The 14,293-nt window shown below is 44.5% G+C and overlaps 1 protein-coding gene across 1 annotated transcript; it reads left to right on the top strand.

The window, feature by feature from the left end:
• Positions 1–11,699: 11,699 nt before the first annotated feature.
• LOC308058144 (ribosome-binding protein 1-like) lies at positions 11,700–14,293 on the top strand. The gene is made up of 3 exons (XM_080412132.1): positions 11,700–12,438; positions 12,775–12,893; positions 13,689–14,293. The coding sequence occupies exons 1-3, from the start codon at positions 12,364–12,366 to the stop codon at positions 13,900–13,902; spliced, it is 408 nt and encodes a 135-aa protein (XP_080268258.1). The 5' UTR covers positions 11,700–12,363; the 3' UTR covers positions 13,903–14,293.

Raw genomic sequence — 14,293 nt, 5'->3', positions numbered from 1 at the left:
GAGCAGGTGACCTCTTCTCGTCCCTTCTCCTCCTGTTCTCCAAATCTACATACACTGTTCTAGAAACACACATAAGTGTTATAAGTAAAAGAAATAAAACTGTACTTGAATCAAAAAATGAGAGTTTTTATGAAATGACAGAAGTTCCTTTGGTAAAAATAAGCAGACAGAGGAGTCCCCAAGTTTCCCACTCAGCTGCCTGTTTTGATGGAAATGAAGACAGTGAGAGATTCTGAGCAAGAAAACACAGCTAATGAGCAGATGAAATCAGGTATGATTTAGGTGATAATGGTGACTTCTAGGTTACATCACAGGCTAGCATATTTGAAAACATACATTTTTAGTCATACAGATTTTTAGACTCTAGGCAAACATCAGTAAGTGAAAAATCTCTATTGCAGGCGTACTGGAGGTTAGCAGCTGCATCACTTGCATATGCTGAATTTACACCTGACAGAGACTGAGTACATGCCAGTCTCTGTGTAATGGCTGAAGAGTTCCAGGAATTCTAGTTAATACAAGCTCTTGAACTGATCATCATTAAAAAGCACACCTAATACCTTTCACCCTCAAAAGAAGCATATGCATCCAAGTACATTGATCACACACCACCAGGTTTCCTTTCTTTAAAGAAAATAACCTAATGTGTGTTTACACATGTGTATAATCTCACGCATACACTCTGCTGTATGTTTATCTCTTTAAGAAATAAAGGTCAACAGATTGGGAGTGTTGGACCAGGCGCTGAAGATTTCTCAAGTGGTTTCTGGAAGAGATGTTCTCTAGACTCCACAGAGATGGAGATAAATCATCATTTCTGTATAGATACCCAGTGTGCTACAGCAGGACACCTACGACAGAACCGACGTTTCTTTAATGCTGGTAACTTCATGCCACATACACTGAACTGCCACAGTTAAGCTGAGAAGCGATGAAGTAGGAATGAGAGGATCGCTATGACCTAACACAACTCTCCCCAGTCAACTAGATATGATCTTACATATGTCACTAGATCAGATAAATTAATCCAAGAATATGTTTTGTTCATAGTGTAAGTAACTAGTTGTGGACTTGTAACCTCCAGAGGAGACAGATTTAGGACACTGTTCTTCAAAATTCCTCCATTGACCACAGCGTCACTTTTAACTTGCAAAATGTGTTTCAGTCGTATTTCAGTTGTCTCTGATGGTACCAAATAACCAAGTCATGTTGCTGGATGGCTCCATAAGAGACTCTTTTCCTTCAACAGCCCCTTAAAAGGGTTCTACAATCATCAAACTGAAAAGGGAAAGCAAGAGAATAGAGCCCATACAACTGCTATTTACATATGGAAGGAGTAAGGAAATGAGTAGCATTGGAAGCTGAAAGACTACACTCAGCGTCCAGCTGCAGACATCAAATGGGAACAGAAGCCAGGCTGTGCAGCATTTGAGGAGAGTTAAGCATCACACTAGTCTACCATTCCCAAACCAGTTTGGGCAGTTTGAATATGGTACCAAGGAAGAGCTACTTTTCTTTTAAGATAAAATAAGGCAGAGTATGTAGTCCTCTGACAAACCCTTTCCCAGCTTGGCCAGGGAACACTGCACAGCTGATAAACCTTGTCGTGTAACACTTCTTAACCAAGAAATCTTCAGTACTTTGAAGGCTGTTGAAGGAACTGCAAGGGCAACAAACAGTAGTTGTGCTTATTTGGCATTCTCTCAGCAGTTCTTTTCCTCACAAAAAAAACCCAGAAGTATGATTCAGAAAAAAAGAACAGAGAGACCAGAAGAATGCAAATATGGATGGGAACTCCAGGAAATATGATTGCGGGGTGGGGATGAGAGAGGGAAAAGTAAGTTTGAAGAGCTATGGGATGGGATTTGGCTTTCGGTGCTCTGTTCCTTCAAGCCCTCTGTTTCCTGCAACAAATGAAGCTGACATGTTTCAGTATTATCATATGGAAAAACATCAGGGCACAAGAACATGTTGTTTGATGACTTTATGCCTGTGTATTTCCTAAAGATAACATCAAATCCATGAGTGCTGTTTTAAAAATTTTAATATAGTATTGTTCCAGATAAAACTGACTTACTTCCATTTGTAAAAATTGCTTTACTGAAGACATTCCAAAACACAATTGTAGGTACACATATAAATCAGCAGTTCCACACAGCATGCGTTTAAAATATCCCTCTTCACCTCCACAAAGCAATCTGAAGGAGGAACAAAAGTTTAATTCAAATATATTACTTGCAATCTTGGAAAAGGTTAGTACTCTGTAAAAATCTGAGTCACTGCAGTACAATTTTTCTTTCTTTACTGTAGAAAAATTTCACTTGCAAATTTTATATCCGAGTTTGAATTGCAACACTTGTTCAGCATACTGCAACACATCTTCAGGTTACATAAAAACAACAAAAAAGCAGACATCACATTCATGCTTAAATGATTTAGTTCTACATGTAAAGTCATTATACAAAACTTTAATCCATGAAAAAATTTCCTCAGAAGGTTTTTTGTTTTGTTTCTTTTGTTTTAACACTTTTTTATTAGCAGCAAACACAAGACAATCCTGTGAAGTGTAACAAGGAACTTAAATGTATTTACATTTTAAATGTGTTTAAATGCTAGAAGCATTCTGAAGACATTGTATAGAAAGAAACTTAAAATACAAAGGAAGACTAAGTACAAAACTGTTCTAAGCAGAGACAGGAGTAAACAGGAACACTCTCATACTTTACACCTTGGACATTAATGTTGCCCCTTTATTATGAGTGGCACATGTTCAAGGTGCTTTTCAGCGAATGTGTCACTTGCAAATTGTCATGGAAAACCATTATTCAGGAAGAACCACAAAGATACATTTGTTCTGTACCTAACTTACTTTAACCTTCCTACCCACAATACTTCAGGAGCTTTATACTTTAAAAGCACTTTCTACCACCCCTCTTCTACTTTAAATAGCTTTTGAAGATCCTCAAACAATTTTGGGGCGGGCCATAAAAAGACAGATCACTTCATATCACGTTTGAATATACTTAATGAAAAATACAGAGGCAAGTTTGTCGATATTTCTGAGAACTAAGCACAGTATTTCTCGGCTTTAAAACCTAAATCTTGCTGTTAATTTCTAGATACAACATAGCAGCACATGCTTTTAATTTTAACTTCTAAAACCATATCTGGTAACTTTCATACTAGAACATTGAACCTGCAGCGTTCCTGAGGCAGGGAAGGGAAGGCTAAGAATGGCACAGAAAGGGACAGAACTTTAGGTGACTAGTCAGAGAAACAGATACGCTGTTGTAAAACTGCTATCCACTTACTCCTGGAGCGTGTTACTGATAATAGTCAGTATCAACTCCTTCACAAGAAGGAAAAGATGAATAACAGACAATTAGAACTACTGTACAGCTACAGGTTTTGTTGGAAATGTCTGTATTAGGGTATAAAATTAAGAGGTAAAAAAAATCTACCTATAATGTGAGCATTGGTGTGGAGTAGAAAGACAAGTAACAAGTGGCGCCATAAACAAGCTCAGAAAACCCGTATGATTTGCCTTCTCCTAAAGCTTGATGATAAGGCCAATAATTCTTTAAATATAAAAATGAGCCTAAGTGTAGATTTAATCCAACCTTAAGGAATAAATCTTGCTTGAATAAAGAAGCCATGCAATGTAAATAAACAAAGCTAAGTGCCTGTTAGTTGAGTAATACTGACGTGCGGAATTTGACTCTATAACTCGAAAGTTATATGAAGTAGGTATGTTTATTGCGCACAGATGCACGGGGGATCGCTCCTCCACAAGCGTGCATACCCGAAGTGACGAACCATCCCACATTTATACAATGAAACAAATGAATATTCAATTAGCGCCTATACATATTTGTTACCTAAACCCCGCTTCGTATGTTAATTAGCTTATCAGTCCGTTTCCTGGAATGTGGTGGTCTTGCAGGTTTGTAGGTGATTCATGTCCTTGTGACCATCCCATCTAATCCAGCAAGGAGACTTAGCACTCCCTCCCTCTAGATAGCATTGGAATATCTCTCATCCTTTTCTCATTCTTTTTTAAATAGCCCCTTTGTTAGAGGAAGAAGGGCAGGCGTCTCCTCAAAAACTGTAGTTGTCTCCTCAAAGCTGTGTGCCTATGTGACCAGACACCGCACCCATGACTAGTCACCATACCCACATTCCTTGAGCAGACATATACAATCACGATCGATGTCCATTGTCCCCATTTCACACTATTTCTCCATATCAATCCCCTCTTTTTTATCAAACTAAGTAAATTCTTTTACTTAAGCAGCCTTCCCGAATGATATAAAGCATCATACTTAAGTGTTACCCTTTTAAACATTCTCCAAACCCACAAATATAACATAATGGTTAGTATTAAGGAAATTCCTAAACTGATCAATAAGATCACAATGGGGTGTACCATAGTGTTAAGAATTCCTGTTGCAGAAGGTGACCAGCCAAAGAAAGTATCCCACCAATTATGGTTTCCATCCTGTTCTACCTTTTTTAAAACTTTCTTGATCCCCTCTACATCATGATGGATCATAAGAAGAGTTTCATGTCCCTTTTCTTTGGTTTCTTTCAGTATACGTTGTAAATCTGCATGTTTTAATAGTTCTTTTATACTACTTATATTTAGTCCTATGGGGGTAGGAATTATCATCTGTGATAGGGTAAAGTTGGATTTTAAGAATTGATGAGACACTACTGGGGCTGAGTAACTAAAATCGCATCCTGTTATAGTAGTAAAATTACAAATACAATAATTTGAATATTGTGCAGTCTCCTTTACCTCCCCATCTACGGTTATTGTGTTACACTTAGTTCTCAAACACGCACATCCTTTCCCTGCATATGTAATTACTGTTTTCAAGTTTGCATTTGGTCTGGCCTCGAAATGACATATTTTCTGATCTGTATCTAAACAAGTATCCTGGGCCATTATAGTATTGCTTTCACAGAGGAAGCCCTGCTGTTCTCGCATAATACAAGATTCTAAATCTACTGTTTGCCACTTGTCGCCTATCTTTCTGGCCCATGTTCTATGTTCAAAAGGGTACAGGAGCACCCCATTATGGTTAATTCCAAGGGCTACAATGGGGTGTATGGTAATTATTACTGCATTATGTATGGTTAATACAAAAGCTGTGATTGTGTGTGTGTTGGCGTCGTAGGTAAAGTTCACCATATTCCACCATGACTGGAGTTTTCTTTCTACTTCCGTACCATTGTCCCAAACCATCTTTCAAATTTCCGTAGGAAATATGCCTTCCTCTCCTTCTCTTATTATGGATGCAGCTATTGATTGCATCCACATTTGGGCTTGGATACAACTTAGAGCCAGGGCGACGTCATCCTGTAAACCACCTAACGCCTTAGTGATGAGTTGATGATCTTCCATGTTTATTTGTTCCCACCTGGGGAGTACCTTTGATATCAACCATTGGTGCGCCCCTAATGCCAATAATGAAGATTTTAGTGGTTGTTGTAGTTTTGATAGATCGGCTGGATTTGGTTTAGTTAACTTAAGAGCAAGCGTTAATGGGGTTGTTGTAACTGTGGTGGTGGTAGGAACAGTGGTTAGCATGATTGTTATTTTGATCTTATAAGTCAGAGCTGTTTTTGGGGATTCCTTTCCTAGGCATATTATAAAGATGGGCTCGGTTAAGGTAAAATTGTGCCAACATTCCCGTGAATTAAAGCACATGGCTGTATTTAGAAGGGTAAATTCCTTATCTACCTTTCTGACATTAATCAGGATGTCTCCTGAAATCTTGGTGTTATCTTTTTCATTATACGTTTGACACCCTACTTTTATCCTATCTCCTAATTTTCCCCATAATCGGTCGACTTTGTGTACATCCTCCCGATCCCATTGATTTCTTTGGTACACCTCATTTTCAGAAAAAACCACCATAGCTAGTTTCATCTTTGAGTCCACCTTTCCCATTATTCCAGTGTGTTTTTTCTGGGCATGATTCCAAGGCCAGTTATCAGGCTCTTGGTTGTAGGCAAGAGAGAGGGTACAAAAAACCACAAATGGTTTAAACCCACTATTGATCATTTTAAGAATCTAAACGTTCCTCATATATACATATAAAATCTGTTTTGATCAAAAATATCTTTGTTTGAGTTGGGGCTTACTGATAACAAATTGGGCAAGACTGGCCACTAGCTCAGTCCCAGACTCTTTTGTTCTATATTGTTTGTTGTGGTGCCCTTCCCATATGGAGGATCCACAACCGCTCAGGTTCACTTACTTGCGACCCACATTGTTCCCATTTGTCTGAGTAAATTTGAGTTTCAGTTCTTTTTTATCTGGGGTTACTCTCCACGAAGTTGCAGGGGCTTTCTTGATCCGGGTATGGTGAATCCAAGAATTCTGTCCCTCAACCTTGATTGCAGTGTAGGTGGTGAGTAGGACTTGAAAAGGTCCGGTCCACTGTGGTTCCAGGGTTTTATCTGCAAAACACTTAACGTATACATAGTCCCCTGGTCGTATATCATGAACAGGTCCATCCAGACCCCTACTGCGTGTTCCCATCACATGCTTCTTAATTCTCATTAATTGTTTGTTTAGTGCCACCATATAGGAGGTCATTGTTTCTTCACCAATCTGTGAAGATGTCCCCTTTTGTACCCCATAGGGTCGTCCATACGAAATTTCAAATGGGCTAAGCCCCTCTTTTGCTCTTGGTCTAGTTCGAATTCGTGTAAGAGCTAATGGCAAAGACTGGGGCCAAGTTAGATTTGTTTCTTGACCTAGCTTGACGATCTGTTGTTTGATTAGATGATTCATCTTTTCCACCTGGCCACTTGATTGTGGTCGGTATGGGGTATGTAATTGCCAATCTATTCCTAGATGGTGGCTGATCTGTTGCGCTATTCTGGACACAAAATGTGGTCCTCTATCCGAGGACGTTACCGCTGGGACTCCAAACCTAGGTATTATCTCTTGGAGCAGTATTTTGGTCACTTCCCGGGCTTTAGCAGTTCTGCACGGGAAGGCTTCTGGCCAACCTGAAAAGGTATCTGTTAGTATCAATAAATATCGATACCCCCCTTTTTTAGGAAGTTCCGAGAAATCAATCTGCCAATGTTGCCCTGGAACATTTCCTTTCCCAATTTTTCCCAACTTTGGCCCCTTGGTAATCTTGGGATTAGTCTGGAGACAAAGATCACATTGTTGGGTTACTTGTCTAATAGGAGTATACAAATTTCGTGCTATTATGTTTTTAGTGAGATCCTTATATAGAGCTTCTGCCCCCCAGTGCCTTTTTCTATGTTCTTCCCAAACTACTGACCATACCGTGTAGGAAGGAATCACTATTCTCCCATGTGAGATTACAGCCCACCCTTCCTCATTATATGATCCCTCTAGGTCAGAAATCAGTTTGTGATCTTCTTTAGTATAGTCTGGTTTACCTTCTAGAGATATTTGTCCATCGGGTATTAGCGCACCCTCTACCTTGATTGCTTTTCTGGCTGCCTGTTTTGCTTCCCTGTCCGCCAGTTCATTTCCTCTTTCTAATTCTGTGCTCACTTTCTGGTGTGCCTTGATGTGCATAATTGCCACCCTTTCAGGAAGCTGGACCGCATTTAGGAGTTTCAAAATTTCTTCCGCATGTTTGATGATTTTTCCTTGGGAGTTTAACAGTCCCCTTTCTTTCCATATTGCTCCATGAGCATGTACCACTCCAAAGGCATATTTAGAATCAGTCCAAATATTTATAGGTTTTCCCTGAGCTCTCTCCAGAGCTCGAGTAAGGGTTATGATTTCAGCCTTCTGTGCCGAAGTGTCAGCTGGTAGCGGTCCCGATTCTATCACTTCTTCAGAGGTTGTAACAGCATATCCGGAATGTCGCTTTCCATTCAGCATATAGCTGCTCCCATCCGTGAACCAATGTTCAGCTCCATTAATAGGAACATCCTTGAGATCTGTCCTACTAGAATAAGTGGCTTCGATTGTTTCTAGACCGTCATGATCGACTGATTTGCCAACATTCCCATTAAGAAATGAGGCCGGATTGACGATGTTTGTAGTCACGATCTCAACATCATCTTGTTCCACCATTATGGCCTGGTATTTTAGGAATCTCTGTGGGGAGAGCCAATGCCCCCCTTTTGTTTCAAGGACTGCAGACACTGTGTGGGATACTAAGACAGTCATTTTCTGGCCCAAGGTAAACTTCCGGGCCTCCTGGATGTTTAGGATGACAGCTGCTACTGCTCTCAGGCAACCAGGCCACCCTTTTGCAGTGGCATCCAGCTGTTTAGAGAAGTATGCCACTGCCCGTCTGTATGGTCCCAAATCTTGTGCCAGTATTCCTAATGCCATTCCCTGTTTCTCACGGGAAAATAGGAAAAATGGCTTACTCGCATCAGGAAGTCCTAGTGCTGGTGCCGACATCAAGGCTTTCTTCAGTTCATGGAAAGCTCTGTCTGATTCAGCATCCCACTGAAGATCCTTCTGATTAGCTGCTATCAGGGAATATAATGGTTTAACAAGCAAGCCATAATTACATATCCAAAGCCTGCACCATCCTGTCATTCCCAGAAATGTCTGCAGTTCCTTTACAGTTCGTGGTCGGGGGGCTTGGCATATGGCTTCTTTTCGGGCCTTCCCTAGGACCCGTTGTCCGGCACTGATCTCGTACCCTAGGTATGTGACTTGTTGTAACACCACCTGTGCCTTCTTCTTAGAAACCCGATATCCTTGTAGTCCCAGAAAGTTCAGCAGGCTCACAGTCCAAATAATACAAGATTCTTCGGTTCTGGTTGCAATAAGAAGATTGTCTACATATTGTAACACTTTCCCTTCTCCTGAAGGTGGTTCCCATAAGTCCAAATTCTTTGCTAATTGGTTTCCAAAAATTGTGGGGCTATTCTTAAACCCCTGTGGCAACACCGTCCATGTGAGCTATTGTTTTCCCTTGATTACTGCGCCATTTAGTATTTTCTTGATGTCGGCGTTCAGGGCATTCGTTTTTCCCGTGTCCTGTCCTTTTGCATATTGCACACTGATTCCTACCCAGGGGTGTTAGCCCACGCCTTGATTTAACTTTAGATTTTTGATTCTCATTTTCTCTTACTACTGCTAGTATTTTCTTTTGGTCCTGCTTGTAACCTTCTTCTCGATTACTAAATATTCTCCATGCTTCCTCTACTAATTTTTCCAAGTCTCTATTTTCAGGAGGTCTCAATTTTTGCAGCTTGCGCCTAATATCCCCCTGTGATTGTCCTAAAAAGAGGGATATTAGTTGCTGTGCGCCCACCTCCGAATTTGGGTCCAGAGACGTGTGCCGGCGCATTGCATCTCTTATTCTGTCTAAGAATTCTGAAGGTGTTTCAGAGGGACCCTGTCTAACCTCATATAACGCTGCCCAATTTATTGTTCTAGGAATTGCTTTCTCCATTCCTCTGAATACCCATTCCTGGTATGCCTGTAATCTTCCCATTTCAGCGGCGTGGTTTGGGTCCCATTCCGGGTCCAACAAAGGAAACCACTCTCTATAATTATCTCCCTTTATATTATAGTGTTCCTTTGCGAGATCCCCCGCTGTTTTTATGACCAATTGCTTTTCAGTTTCAGTCAAACAATCTAATAATAATTGTATATCACTCCAGTCAGGATTGTGCTGTTTTATTAGAAATTTAAAATTCTGTGCCGTCTTTATCGGATCATTACGGTATTCTCGGGCAGCCTCTTTCCATTCTCTCAGATCAGCACCCGTGAATGGAACTTTTATTTTCATTTTTCCTCCGTCCGGATTCACGGCTTCTCGGAGGGGTGCCTGTAAAACAGACTTCTGTCTGGTGCGTGAAGACACCGGACTATTTGGAGCCGTAATGGCAGTTTTTGTGTTTCCTTGTGTGGCAGCGGGTGTTTGGCTTTCTTTATAAATAACTTGTGGAATTTCTTCCTCTTGTTCGCCTGGGGGTGGACTGGGAGCCCCGGCCGAACCTTGTCTCTCCACTCTATAAGGTGGATTAAATAAATCATTTAATTCGGGCTCTTGTTCTCCGTTTAATTTGATACACCTTTGTCCAATACTACATGCTGAGCAACATCTTTTCAACTTGCCTTTACGCTCCCTCCTATCCTCTCTTTCTAGTGCTAGTACCATAGGATCCCGAGGGGGTACTAAGCCGCAGTCCTTTTGCCACTCAGGTTTGTCCCGGAGGACGAAGAACATGTCTGTATACGATACTTCATCCCACTTTCCCTCTCTCCTCAAAAACAACATTAATTGCAGGAGAGTGTTATAATCTAACATTCCTCCTTCCTGAGGCCATTTCGCATCACTCTCCAATTTATACAAAGGCCACCACTGATTACAATATTTAATCAATTTTCTTCTATTTTCGGTACCACCATGTCCTACGATATCACTCCAAAGTTTTAATATACAACCCAAGGGCGATTTTTCACAGGGCTTACTCCTTCCATTTCCCATTTTGCAATTTTAATTACTTTTTCTCCGGCCGCCTTAGCCACCCAAGGTCGGAAACACAGACAGAGCTCCTTACTTGTTTTGCACTCAAACGCGCGTCTCAAGCACTCTTGCACTCACACTCAGTCAAAATAATTAAGCTATACACGGAAAATCAAAATGCGCATCTCAATCACACCATTCACACTCTCCGGGCAGCCCTCAGTCACACAAGCAGTATGTTATACGGTACCGTGCACTTATGTACAACTTTTAGGAACACTGACAGTTCACAAAGTATGCATTTCAATGAACATTTACCAAAAAACAAAAAACAATTTTTCCTGGTCTTAAGCAGAGTGTTAAGTTTTCCGCTATTTGCCACGAATTACCAGAATATTAATATTTTTCAACATACATTTCATAACACCAAGTTTTGAACATGTAACAAGACAACACATAGAACAAACAAGACACAGAGCGCTATTTCAGTTGTTACATTCTAGGAATTCCCCAATTCTTAAGACAACTTAAAGGAAGTTTTTAGCTTCCTTTTTTCCTACGCAAAAGTTTCCCTTTTACTTTTGCTAAGAGGTCCCTCTTGTTCCTGTGAGATTCCGCCTTATTCCGTCCCGCCCCCCGCTTTCCGTCACGAGGCCTCCGGGCTTTTAGGAATGGCAGTAACCTCGGGTTTGCTCGATCTGCCCTCAAGATCGCTAGCGGCCACCCCTTGCTCAGCAAACCCCCTCCCAAGGTACCTTTCCTCCTGGGGACTACGCTGCGCGCCGGACGTCTCCGTGCGTCTCACCAGCCGCCCCGTTACTAAACATACCGTTTATCCGTGGATCCAGGGGTTTCTCTTCTGCTCCCGGGTGAACAGCTGAGAAGAGGAGGCTCCTCCGAGGAAATCTCCTGGGGCGCGCCTAGGAGCGTCCGCTCCGCAGCTGGTCCCTCAGCCGAGCAGAAATCCTCCTGGCTGGCTCGCCAAAACTGACGTGCGGAATTAGACTCTATAACTTGAAAGTTATAAAGTAGGTATGTTTATTGCGCGCAGATGCACGGGGGATCGCTCCTCCACAAGCGTGCATGCCCGAAGTGACGAACCATCCCACATTTATACAATGAAACAAATGAATATTCAATTAGCGCCTATACATATTTGTTACCTAAACCCCGCTTCGTATGTTAATTAGCTTATCAGTCCGTTTCCTGGAATGCGGTGGTCTTGCAGGTTTGTAGGTGATTCATGTTCTTGTTGGGTGTTGAAGTCAGAAGGGACCCCCGGCGCGTCGTGCTCAGCACCTCCTGCCCCGCAGCCGCCAGGACCCTGCTGCAGCAGGTCCATCTGCCTGCAGGCAGGAGAGGAGAGGGCGAAGCCACCCTGTGCACTGAGTGCTGTGCTAAACCCCGGCCTGTGCAGGCAGCCCAGGGCAGCGGCACGGCATCACCCAGCCGGCCAAGAGAGCACCCCTGCCTTGGCAGGGGGCGGAGGGGGAGTCTGTGTTTCATTTGTGGGGGTGTTTTCTTTTTTTAGTTTTCCTGCTTTGCCGCAAACTTGATGTGATGATGTTGATCCTGGGGCCGGGGAGGGGAATAAAATTCCAGGCCCTCACTCCTGTCTCTTAGCTGGCCCAATGTGGAACAACAGTGGCATCCAGTGGCCACTGAGCCCAAAGCTTAATGCAGGAGGAAATGTAAGTGCGGACGGTGTAGCTGGGCCTGGGGGCAGCGCCGAAAGGGTTACACTTCTTAAAGTCTTCTGAGCTAGGAGGCCACTTGGTTCGAGTCCCCTTAAAGCAGGGAAGTTCCTACGCTGAAACTGACCGGGTGGCTTCTCTCCTCGAAGGAGCTGGCGGCCGAGCGGGCCAAGGCGACAACCCTGGAGGGCAAGCTGAAGGAGCAGCTGCTGGCCCGCGAGCAGGAGATGGCAGCGGTGCAGGCACGCATGCAGGCCAGCTACCAGGACCATGTCAGCGAAACGCAGCAGCTGCAGGGCAAGGTGAGCCCCACGCGGTGCTCTGCAGCTTCCTCCGCTGGCTGCCGGCTGGCCCTCGGTGGCAGCTGCCTGGTCTTTTGGAGAAGACCGAGGTGGACGAGGGGACCAGAGCCTCGGGGAGGGGCGAGAGCCCCGCAGTGCTCCTGAGCCGTGGTGCTCACGCTAGAAGAGGGATGTGGGAGCATCCTCACGGGATGCAGCAGCCGCAGGGGCTGTCAGCATCAGCAGACACCTCGCTGTGGCTTCCTTGCCAGTCCCTCTTGCCCATGGAGTGGGCTCCTCAGGGGAGAGCTGAGAGGCTGGCAGCGGCGGCATTAACCCCTGTTGGTCTCTCCCTAGATCCGCACCCTGCAGGAGCAGCTGGAGAATGGCCCCGACACGCAGCTGGCTCGCCTGCAGCAGGAGAACTCCATCCTGAGCGATGCCTTCTGCCAGATCAGAAGTCAGATGGAGAGCAAGTAAGACTAGGGGTGGGGGTGGGGGGCAGAGCCTGGGGCCGCCCTCTGGCAAGCCCTGGGGGTGGCTGTCCATCATGATTGGCCACCCCCTTTCTTGAGGGTGCTTCTACAGATGCCCCAGCTAAGTGGAGGTAGAGGAGGGAGTGAGGAAGAGATTGCCAAATGGCTTTTGTGGGCCTGGCAGGGGAAACAAGGATGCTTTTCCCAAGTGGAAGGGCAGGGGAAGCCCTCTCTGCTTTGGAGTCACCTGTGCTGATGCTAGCGGAGGGGGCAGAGGGGACCAGAAGGCACTGCAGCATTTCTCCACACTTTGGAGAGCTTGTGCTCACCAACTTCAGAAGAAATGTTGCTGGCTCTTTGATGGGAGCGGTGCTGCAGAGAACCGAGACCTGCCTGGTGCATACAGAGCAACCAGGAGCTAGGGGAAGAATTTGGCACTCTCTTTTTGTAGAAAGTCTGAAATGGCTGGTGATTAACAGTGGTCAATTAATTACAGAGCAGACTCCAGCTGCTTAGAGTGCTTCCTCCTGTGTCTGGGAACACAGATCCTTGCGTCTTCTATTTCATGAGAAAGGAATGTCTCCTGTGATGGAAACGGAGCTTTTGAAATTGATGTGTCAGCTCCTTCCACCCCATCCCTGAAGGACCAGGCGTGTCCGAGAAGCAGGCCAACACAACCGTTGAGATGTTTCAAGCCCTGTTATCAGGCCCACAGGAGGATGTGTTCCCCCTGGGTAACGCCAGGGATGCTTGACTGGCCTGCGGGCTGCAATAACGCTGCTTCTGTTGGTGCAGGCAAAACGCTGAGGTGGCCAGGTTACAGGAGTGGTGCGGCAAGCTGATGAACGAGCTCTCTGAGAAGTCAGAGGTGCTGCAGCATGAGAAGCAGCTGAGGAAGAGCTGGAAGATGAAAGTGGCAGCCTTGGAGAGGCAGATGGAGCAGCTGCAGGTCAGGCAAGCGCCTGCAAACCTGCTCCCCCCGGGTGTGAGGGTGGGGGGGGAAGCCTAGATGGTGCACCGTGCTGAGTGGTAGCCTCAGGTGAGAGAGGAAACCCAGTGGCCCCTGCCAGCGGGTGCTCACGAGGACGTGGGTGCTCCCTCTCGACTCTGAAGCCCTTGGTGCAGGAGGTAGAGCTTGTGGCTTTGTTATTATCACCGGGGTGTGGCTGGATTTGGGGTTTTTAGGGGTGTTTAAAGGACACCTCCCAGGTAGAGCCTCTGAGCACACCGCTGGAGCAGTGGTGCATCGCTGGCTTGTGGCTACCGAGGCAGCTCAGTGGAGACCTGAGGTGACCCGAGATGTTTTGGAGGGGGGAGTGTCACCAGACGGCCAAGGGAGACTCAGGCAGATGCCTTCTTTTGACTCCCATGTAGGAAAAACTAGGAAAAAAAAAAAAAAG

Source organism: Falco punctatus (assembly GCF_963210335.1).
Source record: "Falco punctatus genome assembly, contig: scaffold_25, whole genome shotgun sequence".
Classification (NCBI taxonomy): Eukaryota; Metazoa; Chordata; class Aves; order Falconiformes; family Falconidae; genus Falco; species Falco punctatus.
This window is presented reverse-complemented; position numbering and strand designations above follow the sequence as displayed.

Coding starts and splice junctions, on each gene's coding strand:
- LOC308058144 (XM_080412132.1), top strand. CDS start 12,364: ATGGCAGCGGTGCAGGCACGCATGCAGGCCAGCTACCAGGACCATGTC. Junction 12,439..12,774: donor CGCAGCAGCTGCAGGGCAAG/GTGAGCCCCACG, acceptor GTCTCTCCCTAG/ATCCGCACCCTGCAGGAGCA. Junction 12,894..13,688: donor AGAAGTCAGATGGAGAGCAA/GTAAGACTAGGG, acceptor CTGTTGGTGCAG/GCAAAACGCTGAGGTGGCCA.